At 34.7% G+C, this 18,870-nt stretch overlaps 2 protein-coding genes across 2 annotated transcripts; both read right to left on the reverse strand.

Annotated features, from left to right (window-relative positions):
* Window positions 1-228: 228 nt before the first annotated feature.
* On the reverse strand, window positions 229-5,037 carry LOC140749656 (uncharacterized). Its single transcript, XM_073082770.1, has 9 exons — window positions 4,914-5,037; window positions 4,263-4,492; window positions 3,755-3,851; window positions 2,677-2,807; window positions 1,758-2,055; window positions 1,130-1,312; window positions 861-938; window positions 497-651; window positions 229-288 (listed from the first exon to the last, which is right to left on the reverse strand). The coding sequence occupies exons 1-9, from the start codon at window positions 5,026-5,028 to the stop codon at window positions 229-231; spliced, it is 1,347 nt and encodes a 448-aa protein (XP_072938871.1). The 5' UTR covers window positions 5,029-5,037.
* Window positions 5,038-7,325: 2,288 nt separating this feature from the next.
* On the reverse strand, window positions 7,326-18,726 carry LOC140749783 (retinoid-inducible serine carboxypeptidase). Its single transcript, XM_073082941.1, has 9 exons — window positions 18,673-18,726; window positions 15,776-15,999; window positions 14,210-14,309; window positions 13,819-13,949; window positions 12,890-13,208; window positions 12,311-12,508; window positions 11,805-11,882; window positions 9,481-9,635; window positions 7,326-7,432 (listed from the first exon to the last, which is right to left on the reverse strand). The coding sequence occupies exons 1-9, from the start codon at window positions 18,722-18,724 to the stop codon at window positions 7,370-7,372; spliced, it is 1,320 nt and encodes a 439-aa protein (XP_072939042.1). The 5' UTR covers window positions 18,725-18,726; the 3' UTR covers window positions 7,326-7,369.
* Window positions 18,727-18,870: the final 144 nt, after the last annotated feature.

Below are 18,870 nucleotides of genomic sequence, written 5' to 3' on the forward strand. Positions count from 1 at the left end.
TGTATGGCGTGATCAGTTGATTATCATTATTTTTGTAACGTAGTACCTATTGTAGTAATAGTAGTAGTAATAGTAATATAGTTTCGTGGAGCTATTAACAAAACAAAAGCCGTATTACTTTATGACTGTATTAATAAAACTACAATAGTATTGTCATATATTTTATATTTACAAAATTATATTTTAATAAAAAAAAAAATATGAGAAATCGAAACAAACATTAATTTCTTAATTGCTTGTAATTCGATCAAGGATTCTTCTCATGGCAACAGGACTTTCAATGGGCACCTGAAATCGTAAATAAAGAAATTAAATGGGATAAATTTAAGCTCTTACTGTATTTACCATAAATTTATTTATTGTATTTATACTAAAGTTGCAAGGGACAAAAGCTAATATTACGGGCATGAGAGATAGCTCAGGGGCCCGGATCTCCCCCTTCCTCCTGACTCAAGGTATTGTCTGCTTTTTTTTAAATATAAATTATTTATCTTACGGCTTGTCCTGCAGCGTTCATCCAGTAGAAGGTCAAACGTGGAGTCTCTCGGAAGTAACCTTCCACAAGACTGTTGACGATCAGCGTTGATCGCCGTGCGCTCAGGAACTGCTGCTGACCAGGCCATGTTAGATTGTTGATCCATTCCAGTTGACCTGCCAAGATTCAAAAATGACATCGTAAGAGCACCGCCTCTCTTCCCAAAGATATTCTAATACCTTAGATACGTGAAGAATTCGTCAGCATATGACGAATTACCGACGCTCAAACGATGGTTTGACGAGTTCAATTAATTCAGTCCATGTTACGGTAACTTTGGTATAATAACTTGCTTTTGACTATAACTATTCATAATTTTACTTACCGGGTGTATTGGATACTGCATCTAAATTGCCATTATAGAAAGTCACAGGAATTTCAGTATCTCGTAAAACTCTTTCCACTGAAAAAAATATACCATATTTTTCATTAATAAAAATGGTTTGGCTGTTTAATGTGTAATCTTTGCATTATAAAATGCTTGTTATAATAAAAAAAAACAGATATACATTTCATAATCTGTACTTGTGGTAAATATGGCGGGAAAATATAATAATGATTTCAAGATAGATTGATACTTAAAAAAGAACGTACAAGTTACAGTAGCTGGGTTCATGAGGAAGCTTCTAAAAGCTTTTAAAGCATCGTCTCTGCCATCATCGTAAGTAACATCGCTAGAGATTCCTAGAGCAGGCGCTATGATAGCTTCCATGAACTTGTAGGCTTCGTTGGTAGAGGAGAATGCATCACGAAGATAAGTGGAATGGCCAAAGAAATCTGGAAACATAAAGTTAGTATATATCAAATCGTTTTGAGAATTGGCTATTGGCTATATTCAGTGAGCTGAGTATTATTGCTTTATGAGTTATAACGGAAATATATAATTACTTATGTAACTAAATCAATAAAATTAAAATTCTGTTATTTTAAAGTAACTGGCAATGACTATTGTTGTTTTTGTAACATTTGTCAGGCTTATAATAATGATTATTATTATTTCAACGATACTTAAATATCAATCATTAAAAAAATATTAATATTTTTTTATTTGTAGGTACAGTTTTCGGAAATAATTGAACTGAACCGGTATCAAGATTTTTTTTTGTCAAAAAAGACTTTACTTGGGCCCACTACTTCTTCCTCAAAATATTTTTACTTACTTATGTATTTCTGTAGTGAATAATCTTTGTAAGGATAGCGTATAAATTCGAATTTAACTTACCTCGGGCAGAACCTCTAATCAGTTTGTCTATTATATGACGAAGATTAACCGCTACAGCGCCAGCTCTCTCATTCACAAAGTCTCCTAGAAGGATGAAGTCATCAAAGGCATCTTCATATTTCCTTTCATTCACTAATTCATTGACGTCATAAGATAACCTTTCAATGGCGTCTCGGCCATTTGCATCAATATAAGCTAGCTCTTCTAAATAGAAGCCTAGCTTCGTCAAAGCTACAGCTGGAGATATTATCCCGTTTCCGATAATAACTCCTTTCAGATTAGATGGTACTTGGTTGCTCTGGAATAAATAACTGAAGATTTAAATCTTATTTAAACTGGCCTGTAGAGTAAACAACTTGATAGTTATTGCATGTTCCGTAATAAAATAAAATTATTTATAAAATAGTGATAGCAAAGACCATGCAGACTATCTGATAGTGGCCACTACTGCTCAGGAAAATCTGTTAACAACTTTCAATTGGATTAAATTCGATCAAAGAAAGATACGTTACAAATCGCTTCTTTGCAACAATAATGACACAAGTAAAAACACAATTTTCCACGAGAGCCAGATTCAAATTAAACAATGTTTTTGTTTCGAAATCTTTTGTTTAAGTGAGAATTAAAATAATGATAAATAGAATTATAAGTAGTTATGTATGTAACCACAGTGCTGTTAGGACACATTAAAATAGGAAATATTTGGGATTAAATTGTATCTTTAACAGAAAAATGAATTTTGAGTTGTGCCATTCTTCTTGCAAAGAAGCGAAATGTTGAGGTCTAAGTTGTGATACTTTGTATGTCTCTCCATTCAGATCAAATTGAAGTAAGTAGGTAGGTAAGTGTTAATTTTCCCGTTATACATAAAAGGTTGGTATATGTACCGAATGTAAATAATAAAATATAATGTTCTCACCCCGGAAACAATAGACGCTAATGCAATCGCTAGTTGTCCTCCATCACCTTGACCACATATATAAAGGGGTGTGTCACTATAATCCGAATGCAGACTATAAAACGATTGCAGCACCATGTGCAAATGTTCAGCTGAAATGTAGCAAAATATTAATATATTTATTTATTTATGGTCGGTGAAGGCTTTGAAGCGTTTTTCGAAGAGATGATTGTTCCAAAACATTGCTTAGTACCACCTGTGAATGGTAAGTGTTCCTTTGAGTTATACCATATTATAATAGTGAGCTTTGGAGATCTTCCAGGATCCACTAATCAGTATAATACGAGTACTTATTATTATTTTAAATATTTTTAGCACAGAAGACTTATTTCATTTGCATGTGCATATGCATTCGTGATACATTACGATAAAAAAGATACATTTTATAATACCAATCTTATCAAATCGTGTACGTATGTATCTACTTTACAAAGAATCTACACACTAAAAGAACAACAAAAGAAAATATAAAAGTAGATAGGCAATTTAGGTACCTACACGTATATACAGTCCATACAATACACTGAAATAGCGTTGTAGGCCTCATTTAACAATCTTTTAGAGAAAAATAAGCAACAATAGTCGCACTCGCTTATATACTGTTACTATGATACAATTAGATTCTTTATGGTACACACAAAAGAAAAATGGCTAAGTCTAAAATCTAGACATAGTATAAAGTAGTTATTTGCTTATTTATATAGACACGAAAGTGTTTTCATTCTGTTAAAAAGTAATAGGTACTTTTTAACAGAATATGGAGGTATACAGGGTGAATTTTTCAAATAGGCCTTCAGGGCCAAATCACTACAATCTACAATCAAACTACTTATACGGGTGTTATTGTTATGCTGCAAATAAGAATATTAAGTGGTCTTTGCAGTCCATAACCGTATTGTAGGTATAGTAAAATCAAAACAGTGACAGTCCTACTCTTTAGAGCAGGTTAAACAATAGGCATGGTTTTTAGAAAATGTAGCGGAGAGAAGAATCAAGTTTACGGCTAAAATAACATGTATTTTTTGTATTAAATAATTACCATTTCCATTCAGATCATTCGGTATTCTACCATCATGCGCTGTACTGAATCCTGTACCAAGTGGAGAATCTACGAAGAGTAGATTGTATGAATTTATCTGAAATAAAATTTGTGTTTATTGTTACATTTCCTTGATTAAGTATGGTTAAATTTTATTTCCCGAGAAGATACTTACCTGCCGGTTGAATATAAAAAAGTTTTACATCTTACTTAGATTAGACACTTTTTAGAACCTATTTCATACTAAAAATCTTCAGATTCTTCAGGAAATAGACAAATACCCACTTACTCAGTTTGTAAACAAATAATTGTGTGGTGAGCTCCCACGGCACTACAAGAGATGGCGCTCTGCTGTTGCTCTATCTTCTAAGTAGGTACTTAATTTAGACATTTTATATAAACAAAAGGTCCAAATTAAATTTAGGTACATGAAAATTTTCCAGCTGAATCTATTCCTAATATTGCTGTTAAGTACCTATTAAAGTATACAATATATGCCTATACGTACCCAAGAATTAGATCTTCTGTTCAGATTGACGTCATAGGGACCAAACATCATGAAATTGGCAAAGAGGCTAGGAGGCAGTCCGGTTACACCATCCAGCCATAGTATAACGGGCTGGGTAGTCTTGTTTGTAGCGGTTGTCGGGTAGAACCACCAGAAAATGTCACCGGTATTTCTAATTCTCGTGTACGCTGCCGTGAATTCCACATCTCCTAAGCCGTCGCCTTCTAGTCCTGTGTTACATAAAGTATTTCATAATTTAGTCTTTACAATTTGGCTAATTGTAAATTTAATATTGCCTTACCAATACTAGGTAGGTAAATATTAAAATGGCTCTTAACTCTTAACCCAAGTATAAATTAATACAAAAGAAGGAAACTATTACTCGTATCATCCTAAGAATCCTCAGATACAAAAAAATAGACAAAGCTCGTCGATGACTAGGTAAGTATATCTAATTCTGCCGATTACGCATCAGAAAGCTTAACATTAGGTGGACCGCAAGCTCCACTGCACCAGTCGAGCTTGAGGTCCACCTAATGTTGTCTTTTAAAAATCACCTAATTGCAAGTTTCACTTCAATTCAGTATTCTGTGCGATTCTTCTTTGTTTGTATATGAATGTAAATAAGACATAATGAGTTAAAGTACTTACTTATAGTAGAAAATGAGTGTCGTCCACTAACTAACCACCACGTAAGAACAGCTACACCTGTGGCGACTGCAACAGCGAATATAACTGAAATAATTATCACAAGTCTCTTTGACATACTTACAGAAACGTGTACTGTCACTACAAATAAGTTGCTACTCCCGAAACCTCAAGTAGGTACTTCATAATCAGAACACCCTGATATTAAGTTATCATGAAATTCTTGGTTGTAATTCGTAGATAAATCTGAATTGCGTAACTCGATATGATTGGTTGATATTGTATTATGATTTTTAGGTGTGATAGCCGAATTTTAAAAGTAAGCTGTACATCCTTATTGTGTTCAACATGACACAGGTACCGACATGACACTTACACAATTATGAGTAGAAAATAATCTTAAATAAATAACAATATTTTTTATTATTGCGTAAAAATGTTATTATTATTTTAAGATTCATTAATAATTACGATAGTTTATTGATTTTTTTAGTAGCTATTACACCTACTGACAAGGGCGAACAAAAATCTGCATTAAAATATTGATTTCATTAAAATTAACTCTGAATTAATTGATTATAAATTAAACAGTAAAATTTCAAGCAGTTTTATTACAACTTTTACTATAATATTTTTCTTATAGTTGTCAGTAGACTTTTATTTACCAATTTACCCTTCTTGGCGTCTAGGAAAAACGTAATAAGATATAAGCAATAAAGATATCAATGAATTAAATACATGATAAACCTTGAAATATGACATGATAATCGGACTATTATGAAGGCAAACGAAACATTCTTATAAACAGTGTAAAATGACTTACACTCCTTTTCCTTGATGGCCATAGCTTTTACCTATTGTAACATTTTTTTATTAAATATTTATTTCATTTCCTTTTTAAACAAATTAATTCATAAATAAACTGCCATGATCGCTACTGGAGTAACAATGATGATACATAATTATTAACAAGACGCGATTTATTTTTAATAAGAAATTTTTAATCTTCTTTTAATCGTCATACTAATATTGATGATAGTGCTTTATCTAAATACAATTATCAAGATAAGATGTAAATACGTTATGATAACTTTTACAGTGTAAAGAACTTATCTAAAAACGTTAATTTTAATTTTTTACCTTTTTATTGTAATGACTCATTTTTTTAATCTATCATCTTTATTGAACTAATCGGTGTTTTTGAATAATTATGTTTTTAAATATCTAGAGACTACTAGTATACCTTCTGAAGTATTATTTACCGAAAATTATGCACATAAAATATCTCAGTCATCATGTACCATTATTGTCATCATTGCACAATTGTAAACCCAAGCTAGTAATACAATTTAGTTGATTTCCATTAAATTTAAAGATAAAGTTTAATTTAAAGAAATGCCGAGGACCTCACGCCAATGACGACCGAGGACCAGGCATACCTACCTATTGCATGTAATTTGATAATTTTGTGATTTTAATGTACCTAAATTGTTACCTCATATTCGTCACATTCGCTACAGTAGAATATCTTATGCTACCGTACTTTTTGCATTGATATTTACTTATTTTTAGAAATGAGCTTGCAGTCCTGCTGATTTAAGGTCACTACCATACGGTCATCTGTAGGTAGTTAACTTTAAATACTGGAGTCCCACCTGACACTAGCCAGATATGTTTGTATTCATGAACACAAAGTAACATATATAGTAAATTAATATTAAGAAACCTAGGTACGCAGGTGCTGTTAAAACTCGTAAGTCCTAAAAATAACCCTATATCTGCACTATCCTCTATTAACTTAATACAGATATTGGTTCGGTATCGATATTTTGTAGTGTGTGCATTCCACTTTAGATAGACTCTTTCTAAGGTCCCCCAAGAGGCACAACTGGTCTGAATTTCTCGTGTCAATTTACCCTAATGGACTCGATACATGGAATCCTACTGCAGCAATCATTTTTAGAACTTTTAAGTGGAATACTACATCACAAACACAGAAATTGTTAATAAATATTAAACATTAAGTATGTTCTAATTTGTAGTGCAATTATCTAGCAATATATTCAATTTAGTCGTTAATTAAACATGCAAAGTGTCAGCTCTATCGGATACCGAAGAGTGGGGTAAACTGCAAGATTCTATTACAGATACACACCGAAATAGGTGATAGTAAGTAAAACTTTGTAAAAAAGTGACTTTATGATTATACAGAATAAATGTGGATGGGTATTTTTTAAACGCACCCATATCAAATAATATCCTGGAGTCTTGATTCTTTCTATGAAAGATTCGGCTCCACCAATGCCATCAATAAAATAACGTTCTAAAGATATCATGTATTGTAATTAAAAGCCTGGATTATTGTATAGCCTTGCTACTTACATAAAAAGAGATTGTAAATGAAAGGAAAGTAAATAAGTATAAAATCTTTACTATTTCAGCTTAAAATAATAACAATATCATCCAAAAGAAGTCATGTCACGTAGAAAGGCGTTCGTTCCCGCAGGATTGTCCCTCGGCACCTGTTGACAGTAAACGTTTGCAATGTTACAGATATGGTCGTTATCAGTTTTATTAGACAACGGTTACTAGCCAAATAGCAGTTACGTTTTTATATCAATACATTAAACTGTTTTCATATATCGATATTAGAAACACAGATTGATCTATTTTCATTTGACAGTAAACGTTTGCACGTTTGCAGTTATCAGTTTTATTAGACAACGGTTACGTAGCCAATAGCGGCGGTTTTCATATTCATATCCGTATGAAAAAATATTTTCTTATATTGTGAAGCGCTGCTTTTTGTTTATCCATTTTTAGTTGCGAATTGTTATTGAGAAACGATTTTTCCATATCTTTCTTGTCTCAGCAAGTGTTAAAGATCGAATAGAGACGTACCTACTGAATATAAGATTAAGAAACGGTTTACTTATTCCTTTGGTTATTTCGTTTTGCATGTTTATCAATTAATTATTCTTTAAAACGGTTGACCAGGTCAAGCGTATCGATGGTATGATATATTAATGAAAACGGTTTATCGTTGCGATATGGTATATCGATCGAGTATCTATCTTATTTTTAGTTGAAAGAAACTTGGACAGATTACGCCCTTGTCGGCAGTAGCTTCAAACAATTTTATTAGTCAATTCGTAAACAACGTTTGCTTTTCGAGTTTTGAAACTTTATTTCGAGTAAGGATTTCCGCAGTTCTTGGAAACCGATGTCGCTTAACATTCTTTGTACATATAGGTAGGTACATCTTCAGATAGAAGGGAAAGAAAAAAATACATTATAGAGTGGTAAATTTCGAGACTACTCGTTGAACTTTTATGGGGTGCCAAATAGTAGGTATTATTTGCATCACTTAACGACATATGTTGAATTTTTTCCAGACGTTTAATATCGTACGACTCTGTTATTTTCCTATGTACTAAACACAATGGCAGGCATGATTTGTATTGTAAGTGCATGTAATTTGTGAATAACACGCAAAATGATACCCATGCATCATTATTTTGTGCCAGAGACTAAGCCTAACTTTTGGCCTGACTGATAAATAGAGTAAAAAAAATATTTGTTCCAACGTTTTTGCACGGTAATTAACTCATACTTAGGGCTTTTCACGTTTTTGTCCGCGTATGTGTTTTTCCCGCATAGGTCTGAATATCGAAATGAATCGCGTCGCCATAGTAAATTGTACTACACCTGCTCGCAACAACTTCAGAGCGGACTAGCAGTTTGGCGCGGACTATAAGAAAACCCGCTGCTGTCTCTTATGCGTGTTGCTACATTACAGAAAAAGTATGTTTTCATACATACTTTCTCGATAAGATTCTAAGCCACGTATCGAAGGCCGCACGAGGACACAAGCCCGCGTGACATAAAAAAGGCTCTCATCAAACTTGAAATACCATTAATCTGTTTATTATCCTATCCAACAACAAAAAATGAGAGTTAATTGCATAAAAACGTCAGTAAAAGGCTAGAATTTTTTTTCGACATACAATCGTATTTTATGTCGCATCTTTATTTTTTTTCCGATAATTAACATCCTAATTGATTCTAATTAAAAACGTACCACATGATTTGAACAGGAAGATCTGATTACATTTAAATTATCTCCACATGGGGTAACTCAAGGAAATAATTTCCCGTTGAAGCAATATGTATATCATTGTATTTATCAATGAGTCTTTATCGTTTAACCTTGTGGGATGAATAGGTTTTAAGTGGATAATGTTTTTATTATCTTTTCTTTTTACACAATTTACATTGATCTAGAAAGCAAAATAAGGTTACTGATGAGTGCGGTTTTGTAGGTATATTGTATATTTTCAGGGGAGTTCAAGTCTAGGGGTCTAATTCCACTAGAGATGCACGAGGTAGCTAAGCTATGGATGTGTTTTAGATGCATCGATAGGACTGCTCGATTTTAGATTTTATGAATTTTTTTTGTTAATTTGGCGACCTATGTATATTTAGCTACTTTTCACACCTCTGTTGGAAAGGCACAAGCCTCAACAAGCGCACAAACGAGTAGAACGAGAGAAATTGTTGTATAACTTACACTATGCCCAGCTACATTGATCCAGAAAAACCTGAAGTTTCCATGGGCTTTGTAGTAGCCCTCAAGGCGGTTGTCCTCCCAGATTGGGTTACGAGGAGCCCTCTGGTAGGCCTCCGCTCCGGACCACTTTAGCCGGTCCACCCAGAGAATCTGGCCTGAAAACAAATATAGAAGGGAAAGTAACTTAAATGTACGTGGATTTAAAGTTAAACACCCGACAAGCAGGCTAAAATTGGGACCAATGGATTATCAGCGCTGTATATTTTTTCAATAGATGGACTCGCTTAAATAGAAATAATTTAACAATATTGCATCGATAAATAACTGATTATGTACACAGCTCCAACCACCACACGTCACCCTGCTCTAAGTTTATCGATGTAATTTGGGAACTTTATTTTTTGGTTAAAAATATTATAGCCTATATATGTATTACTCTTCGTACAGTTTTCTATCTGTAACCGAGAACGCTATCCAAATCTATTCAGTAGTTTTCTAGTTTTAACCGGCATATCGTAAACTATTTACATTTTAAAATTACTGACAGAATTTAATCATTTGTCTACGTACGTCGCTTCGCACGTGTTGCGTTGAACAAAAACGTGAAACTAATATTGCACACGTACAAGGTTAACTGGTTGTAAAGAACAGTTATATCATAATCATCACTAGATTAACTCAGCGAAGCACCGCTGTGGCTCAGTTTTCTATTAGTTTGTCATCAATACATTACTGTTCCACTGCGAGGCACGGGTCTTCTCTTACGGTGAGAGGAGTTTAGGACAAAACCTACCATGTAGGCCGTAGGCGGATTGGTAGACTTCACACTTCTAGGAAAACATTATTTCTAAGAATTCTCCTGTAGGTGGCCCCACTTGTGCCCTGATTTGCCATTTAAGAATGTAGTAGGTAATTAATTTCTAATACTCATAACTTCGGAAAAACAGAGGTGCCTGGGATTTAAGATACGAATTATTAGGGAAGTGAAAAGTATCTGTACCCTGTCTTATGGAAACTTTGAGATAAAAAGTAAAATAAAAGTTATATAGTATAAACAGCTATTTTGTATAAAAGTTCAAGTCAATCCGTTGATTCCTTTTCCCATTTTCCGGACACAAACATACAGAAGTTGATTTGTTCAATATAAAAATGACAATTATATGTGATGGCGTGACAATGCAAAACTTGGCTTTACACCGTGGAATGGATGTCGGAAATAATTATCTTTAAACTGACTATTTATTAAAATAGAATGTAAAACTTAATAACATGTACTAGAATTATCAAATTTCGATCTTTAGTTGCTACTTCTGAGAAACGCAGAACTGATTCACACTACAAATGCCGGTGGTACTTCCTTGGCTGAACCTTACTATGCTATTATAATAATATGTGTTAATAATTAAATAATAATCATCGTAAATAAATAATCATCATTCGCCCAGCACTTATAAAGAGGGGTATCGAGATATAGATATAAGACACTTTGTCTCCATACTCGTATAAAAATAGCTAAAGTAAGTACCTGTTTTTCTAGATAATACGAATAATTAAGCAATCACAACCGACATGTATGGTGCCTTTGAAGAACAGTAAGTAGCTCCGATTGTAATAGCCTTTAGAAGGTCAGCTAACGATACTGTTGATATCAGATTATCTATTTAGAGATACCTCGTTTTTATTGACGTATAAAGGACGTCAATGTGATGCGGTTTCATCTTTTTAGTTTATTTTCGTGATATTTATATGCATGGTATAAAATATACACGTGATTTTTAAGTTTTTCCAGTTGTAATACCCTCTTGTCTTTAAATAGTGTTATTTATTTTAAACAAATAACATAAGTAGTTATTAACTGTATATTTATGTACTAATGATATTAATAATGAATGTTCACTTATAAAAATGAACTTTATAGTGATTATATTTTGATTATAGCACCATGGTGGAACGGTCGGATTTTTATTAAATCAAAGGGAATTTGCTGCAATCGCTTCGGACGCGTCCACACGTTTGTACGTTTGTGGAGTCTTGAAGTTTGCAGCAAGTGACAAGCGGGTGGATGTACCATAACAATGCTCTCATAAGGATACTGCGACACATTGTTTTTTTTATATCAACAACCTCCAAAATAAATGTCTTATCGTTACGTAGGTACACATGCTTTTTAAGAGATGACGGCAAAAAATGCCACCAATATTATTTCCTTGTAGGAAATAATTAGCGTCTAATAGTTCTTACTATTGACAATGGTACAGTTGAATAGTTTTTGTTTCCTCTTCTAAACGTTTCCTAGTCAAAGAAACTTAAAACTAGAGACTTACCAGGAGTAGAACAAATAAGATCGAGATTCCCATTGTATTTCTGCAAGATTATATCCGTTTCATTGAGTAGCTTTTCAACTGAAACAAAGCGAGGAAGTTAAGCTGAGTTATGTGAGTTACGTAAAAAATCTGTGGCTATAATCTAAACAATAATATCATCGATTTATATTTCAAAGAAACCCGATCACGCCAATATGAAAAATACAGTAGGTCTCTACATCACACCAACGTACCCCAACATACTTGGCTAGCAACTAGAAACGGGTATAGATACATAAAAAAAATAAAAATAAAAGATTTTAAAAATCTTTAAACATTAATGACGTCATATTTTTTTCCTATTCTTCTCAGACAAAATATTGAATAACTATGATAGAGGATAAAAAAATAAAGATCTGCCATCTTATGGTGTTCGTTCTGGATTTAGATTAATGTCAAAATAGGTACGCGTCGTCATATAAACCGAAATTATATGCAAAATTTTAGCTCTAATATTAGGAACTTACTTCCATCTGTGACCGGCTTCATGAAGTCACCTCTCTGGTAGTCAAATACATCATTGGACAAAGAGCTCCACACCACGTGTTCCGGGATGCCCAATGCCTGTTTCACTTCGGTGTTCATCAGAGTGTTCAGGTTTACCTCGTCCTGCCGCACTGGCGATCTGTATGGCCGATCACGGATCATCATATCTCTGGATATTTCTGGAAAGAAAATCGTTACCAAGTTAGTTGATTATTAAAATATAGAAGTAGTTTTCTTGATAGTGAAGTTTCAGAGAAAGTTGGAACTTATTATTGGTTAATAATGGTCTTAACGAGAGCAAACACAGTTATGTTTTAAATAATTGCAGTAATGATCGAATGCATTTCAAAGAACTCTCAAGGATTCATTGGATGTTATAGGATAACATGCAGGGTAAACCTCAATCCTACAGTGAAAGCACTGTTGAAGCAAATTATTAATATATTACAGGTTTTCCTATAATTATCGTATAGTGGGACGTATCGTACAGAAAAACCTGTGGAAAAGCTGACATCTCTTGCCTTCCTCATGAGGAAAGAGTTATAGCACTCAAAGATTACCATAATCACTCCTAGTATCCGGTAACGATGGCACGGGCATCTTCGTCAGAATATCGTAGAAGTCCACATTGGTGGTCGCACCAAACACTTCACGCTGGGTCGCTGCCCACTGAGCCGTGGACTCCACGTAACGTCCTTCGTTGAACAGCCTCTCTGCTGCACGCGCTGCCCTTTGAATGTTCTCATACCCTTGCTGATCCACCAGACCCGCTGCCAATAGTAACGGACCCCAAGTTAGAGTGGAGTCGACTGGTGATATCCATGCATTGCCCATAGCTATACCCTTTAAGTTCGATCTAATAGTGCCTGCTTCTTCTGCCTGCAAATAAAAATAGATAGATAAGTCTTAGTTTGTGAACTTTGTTCGTAGTTGTATCTAATTACAGTTAGTTGCGTTATTGCATTTTTTACAATTATTTTATTTATCAACCCTCCTTATTAACCCATACCTTATGATACATTGAGATATACCTCGAAGTTTTAATTTGATCATGAGTTAAGAAGGTGGTAGAACCCTTTGTGGTTCGAGTCCGGCGGCACCACCGCCACACCTATTTCTACCTAATAACAGCAGTGTTAGGCGCTGCTGTGTTCCGGTTTGAAGGGTGTGGTAAGGGAGACAGACTTTTCCGAGGCGTTCCAGCTTAGTCCTCAGGGGTAGCGGCGCATCTGTGGCCGACCTCAAGTAGGAATATCTAATCCTATCTGGGGTTGATTACAGATGTCCATGGGCGGCAGTAGCCACTTATCATCAGGTGGACTGCATGCTCGTCTGCTATTCTTATATTATAAAAAAAAAAAAAAAAAAAGTTGAGGTTGACTGTAAACTGTTTGGTACTCTCTCTTAAAAATAGACTAAATTATTTATTTCATATGTTGGTAGACTACGAAATAAAATTAATGAATAAAATAAAAATAACAACCCTTACCTCACGCATTCGAATTGCCATATCGACAGCCATTTTACCGCCGTACGACTGTCCGTAGATATAGAGAGGTACACCTTCAAATTCCGGGTTATTACGGTAGAAACCTTTCATGACTTCCACGAAATCTAAAGCTGCAAACATTTTTTTTATAATATAGAAGAAGCAAACATGAATGCAGTTGACCTGATGGTAAGTGGCTACTATTCCCTATGGGCCTGTAATCAACCTCACATTGCATTAGAGTCCTACCCGTGGTCGACCACAGATGTGTCGGTACCTCTGAGGACTAAGGTTCTATACCTTCAAATAGAAAGCGCAAAGTTATTTCATTTCTTTCAGTTCTCGTCGAATTGAGAAAAAATAATTACAGGTACAAATATTTTTAACTTACCAATTTGATCATTAGTCGTAGTTAGATATCTCAGATCGTCGACATAACTGAATCCAGTGCCTACGGGATTGTCTAAGAACATAACGTTGAAGTTTTTCACCTGAAACATACGTATACAATTTACTAAAAATATTCGTTAAAAATTTCCTATTTACCTGCGTATTTTATATAATAAGGACTTGATATACATTATAATAATTATTATTATTTTTGACAAATTTCATGTCAAATAATACTTTGGAGTCCAATAACTTGTAGATTTTCAAAAATGAAAGAAACTCCAACAATCAGTTAGTGTAACACATTCCTTTATTATAATTTTAATGCAAAAAAAGATATTATGTTACAACAAGAGCAGTTATTTTCACACAAAATAACACATTTTAACGAAATTAGTCACATGAGGAATATTGGTGACCCAAACATTTACGTAGGCAGCATGTGCTAATGATAATATATTCTATTATTCTATGCAAATACACATTCTAGTGTAATCACTGCCTCGAGCGGAGTTCCATGTCACTCCTCAAGGAGCCAATTGACAGTGATATTGGCTTTACCTGGCGAATCTGCGTCAATGTCTACCAATCTATTGCTTCCTTGGGAATCGTATTAATCTCTATTAGAATCCATGTGACAATGGTCGGTTTAACATACCGGAATATGTTTATTTGTTTAATCTTCAATATGATAGGGAAGTTAACACATTTAAATCTGATCATCAGCTGTTTAAAACCATTCCCGATGAGCAAGTCCTAATCCTAATTTTAAGAACATATTTCACCCTTTTTATTTTTTAATTTTTTTAATTGCCTTTCTATTCGTAAAGTAGCTCTTGGCTGTAGACGGGTATCTATATTTTGTTAACTCTATATTATTAATAATCTTCACTCTAAGAAAATGGACCAACAACATCATACATGTCTTCAATATTGGTTTTAAAACAAATAAAATTTGAAGCGTGTACAGCCAAGTACAAGATTCGTCAATTTCATACCTAGCACTATAATTTACTAAGAATTATATTTCACTCGTCAAAATAATAAGTCATACGAAACGTGACTAAAAATGATTACTCTATGAGATTATTTTAACTCACTCTGGAGAGGGATTTGAAGGCACGGGTCAAAAGGTGGCTGGTTTCAAAATTTCTGCCGTGTTATTCTAGAAAAAAATCTAGTATGTATTCATACACTAGACATTGTAGGATTCAAAAAAGTTCGTAAGATTTTTCGAATCATACAAGTCACAATCTTGTCAGAGTCTATCTTAAACGAATGCTTTAAAGAAACTTTTGAATATATACTGCAGCAGCACAAGAAACATGATGAAATCAAAAAGGTTCGATCGTAGAGACAACACTGCCACTCCCTTGCCTTTCCTGCATGAACAATAATAATTACTATTGGGGAAGGATGTGCATTACGGCTGACTATTTCTTGTCTATATGTCTTCTGATTAGTTATTGCCACTTTACCACTTACCATTAGATTGACGGTAAAAGTACAATTAATGAAGTGCTTATTTGGATGAAAATATTAGGTACAATTTTATAGAAAAGATTACCCATGTATGATTCCTTTCTTGAAGCCTAAGATCAAGTGGGCCCAATATTTCGAAGTTCCCGATGCCTGTGGAGGACCCGCCTGGCCCGCCCTGTAGCCACACTATCAGAGGCCTGTCCGTATAGGTGGCAACGTCAGCTGTAGTGTAGAACATCCAGTAGAACATGTGGGCACCTTCCCGTACCGTAACATAGTCGTAGGTTTGGTTGAACGGGCCAAATGAACCTAAAAAAACATCTTCATTTATATTTTGTAAAAGTGGTAGTCTAGTGGTTAAGAAACTCAGCCTCTTGGTCCAGGAGTCTAAGGTTCAAATCCCAGGCAAAATCTGATTTTTCAAAGTTATGTGTGTACCTATTAGAAAATACTTATCTGAAATATCCGAGATATTCTGAAAGGAGACCAATGTCCAGCAGTGGGACGGTAGTGGGTTGTTAATGATGATGATGGTAATGAAAACTCGGTATGTGGTGGTATGTGGATCAACAGTGAAAGTTTAGTTGTTTGGAAATCGGTCTTTCACACTGACACAAAATACCTGGGGTTCGAACTCCGGAGTTCGAACCCCAGGTATTTTTGAAATTAAGTGCGAATTCGAAATTAATTATTGCTTTTACGGCGAAGGAAATCATCGCGAGGAAGTCTACAAGCATGCCTGAATTCTGCTAACAAAAAGCTGTTCATTTCATTTCATTTCTGATTCTTAGAAGAGACCAGTGCCCAGCAATAGGACAGAAATGGATTGACGATGAAGTGGATAATTGTGTAATAGACGAAATTCACGAATTAATTCCATTACATATGCTGTACAGTGAGGTAAATACACATCCGTTACATATAGAGCCATCTCAAACTATTCGGGAGCGTGCAAGTGAGTGCACAGTTCTACAGCAAACATTATTGATATGCTTATTCAAGCTTAGAGAACCCACTGTATAAGGTTTTGGCTTATGTGCCTTATTCGACCTATTTTCTGTTCTATTTGTAAGTAAGTGGTAATAGTTATTTTTTGTTGACGACGCCTGGTAGAGTGGTCACCACATCGTGGTTTTAAACGATCGATGGGTTCGATTTCGTTCAGATAGATTTTTTTAATATATTATAGGAATAGCAGATGAGCATGCAGTCCTCCTGATGGTAAGTGTCAACTGCCGCCCATGGACATCTGTAATCAATCCTAGATAGGATTAGATATTCCTATCTGAGGTCGGTCACAGATGCGCTGCTACCCCTGAGCACTAAGCTGGAACGCCTCGGAAAAATATGTCTTCCTTACCACACCCTTCAAACCAGAACACAGCATCGATTAACGCTGCTGTTATGAGGCAGAAATAGGTGTGGCGGTGGTGCCGCCGGAGTCGAACCACAAAGGGTCCTACCACCTTCAAATAGTTTTGAGTTATAAATAATGTATTTCAAAAGTTAAACTTATAAATTACTTATTAATTACTTTTGAAGGTGGTAGAGTCCTTTGTGGTTCGGCTCTAGAGATAACTGTCACTTTTTATACCGTATAACAGTAGAGTTCAGAGTTTCCGAAATGGTTCAAAGTGTGTAGTGATATAGCCATACTTATCTGACGCGATACAACATAGACCTCAGGGGTAGCAACACATCTGTTGCTAACCTCAGGTAGGAATCTTATCTGGGATTGATTGCCGATGTACTTCTATTATAATAAAAATAATTGAAACCTAGTTTTATCTAGTAGATAGTATCTTCAACCGTTTAATGTGGCCTTCCAAGCGTGGAATGTTAATGATAAATTGATAAAGTAATTACTCATCGGTAACTTACATATAAATAATTACTTAGTATCGATCTTCATCTCCCCCGATTAAGGCAGGCGATCTAGAACTAATATTTGTCTATGTTTGCGTTAGGGAAATAGTAACATTGATATCTATGCTTGGAAACTTATGTAGTTAGTAAGTGGAATCAGTGGAACTTAACATTACTGATATTAAACAGAAGTAGGTGTGGAGTGTGGTGGTGCTTCCAGAATCGTACGACGAAGGGTTCTACCATCAGATTTTATAATGTAATGATGAATTTCATGTTACTCATATTATAGCCACTGGTATTATAAGATTTTTAGCGTAATATACAAGTCATTAATGCTTTTTTTATATTATAGGAGTAGCAGACGAGCATGCAGTCCACCTGATGGTAAGTGGCTACTGCCGCCCATGGACATCTGTAATCAACCCCAGATAGGATTAGATATTCCTACCTGAGGTCGGCCACAGATGCGCCGCTACCCCTGAGGACTAAGCTGGAACGCCTCGGAAAAGTCTGTCTCCCTTACCGCACCCTTCAAACCGGAACAAAACAGTGCCTAACACTGCTGTTATTAGGTAGAAATAGGTGTGGCGGTGGTGCCTCCGGAGTCGAACCACAAAGGGTTCTACCACTTATGCTTATGTTAAACTAAACCAACAATCAGAAAAGGAAATCTTTTTGTTAAGCTTTGTATCAACACTGCTAGTTCGGTTAGATGTTATAAGAATAGAAGAAATAATAAAAGAGAAATAAGCTTGAAATAATTAAGCCATATATTTTGTAAATTGTTGTATAAGAACTTTCGAACTTTCTACTAATATATTTGATCTATATCAGATAAGGAAGTTACACCCTTTATTATTAAACATCTTTCAGACATATACCTAAATAAGGATAGTATTTTTAGAACCTGGCAGTCACGCTACCGCGTGTCTCATATCCTATCCATCATATGCTGGACATCATATGCATATCATCATACACTGTCACAATGTCACAGGGGTGATCATAATATATTTCGTATAGAATATATTTTAAAATCAGGAAGGAACTAGTGCACCTGTGCACTTTCGAAATACTAACTTCACGCATATTCGTGTAGATATTTGTGCTTACCTTCTACATATTTCCCCGATAACACCGCAATGCAAAGCAAATAGGCCAGCATGTCTAAACACTGTATTATTTCGTACTAAATAAGTTTTATCAGTAGGAATTATTTTATCAGTCATTGATATCAGTTATCACTTAAATATGCCACCGACTTAAATTTGAAGTATACGCACGTGAACATTATAAATATAATCCAGAGGA

Source organism: Epargyreus clarus, unplaced genomic scaffold (genome assembly GCF_041222505.1).
Source record: "Epargyreus clarus isolate Ecla_fem2 unplaced genomic scaffold, WU_Ecla_fem_2.2 ptg000018l, whole genome shotgun sequence".
Lineage (NCBI taxonomy): Eukaryota > Metazoa > Arthropoda > Insecta > Lepidoptera > Hesperiidae > Epargyreus > Epargyreus clarus.

What these genes read in the sequence shown, in the direction of transcription:
- LOC140749656 (XM_073082770.1), bottom strand. Translation starts at nt 5,028, where the DNA reads ATGTCAAAGAGACTTGTGATAATTATTTCAGTTATATTCGCTGTTGCA. An exon ending in GAATGATCTGAATGGAAATG is followed by an intron (nt 2,808 to 3,754) that starts GTAATTATTTAA and finishes GCTACATTTCAG; the next exon opens with CTGAACATTTGCACATGGTG. An exon ending in TGCAGTATCCAATACACCCG is followed by an intron (nt 652 to 860) that starts GTAAGTAAAATT and finishes GAATCTTGGCAG; the next exon opens with GTCAACTGGAATGGATCAAC.
- LOC140749783 (XM_073082941.1), bottom strand. Translation starts at nt 18,724, where the DNA reads ATGCTGGCCTATTTGCTTTGCATTGCGGTGTTATCGGGGAAATATGTA. An exon ending in TACGACTAATGATCAAATTG is followed by an intron (nt 13,950 to 14,209) that starts GTAAGTTAAAAA and finishes AAATGTTTGCAG; the next exon opens with CTTTAGATTTCGTGGAAGTC. An exon ending in TCTTATTTGTTCTACTCCTG is followed by an intron (nt 9,636 to 11,804) that starts GTAAGTCTCTAG and finishes ATTTGTTTTCAG; the next exon opens with GCCAGATTCTCTGGGTGGAC.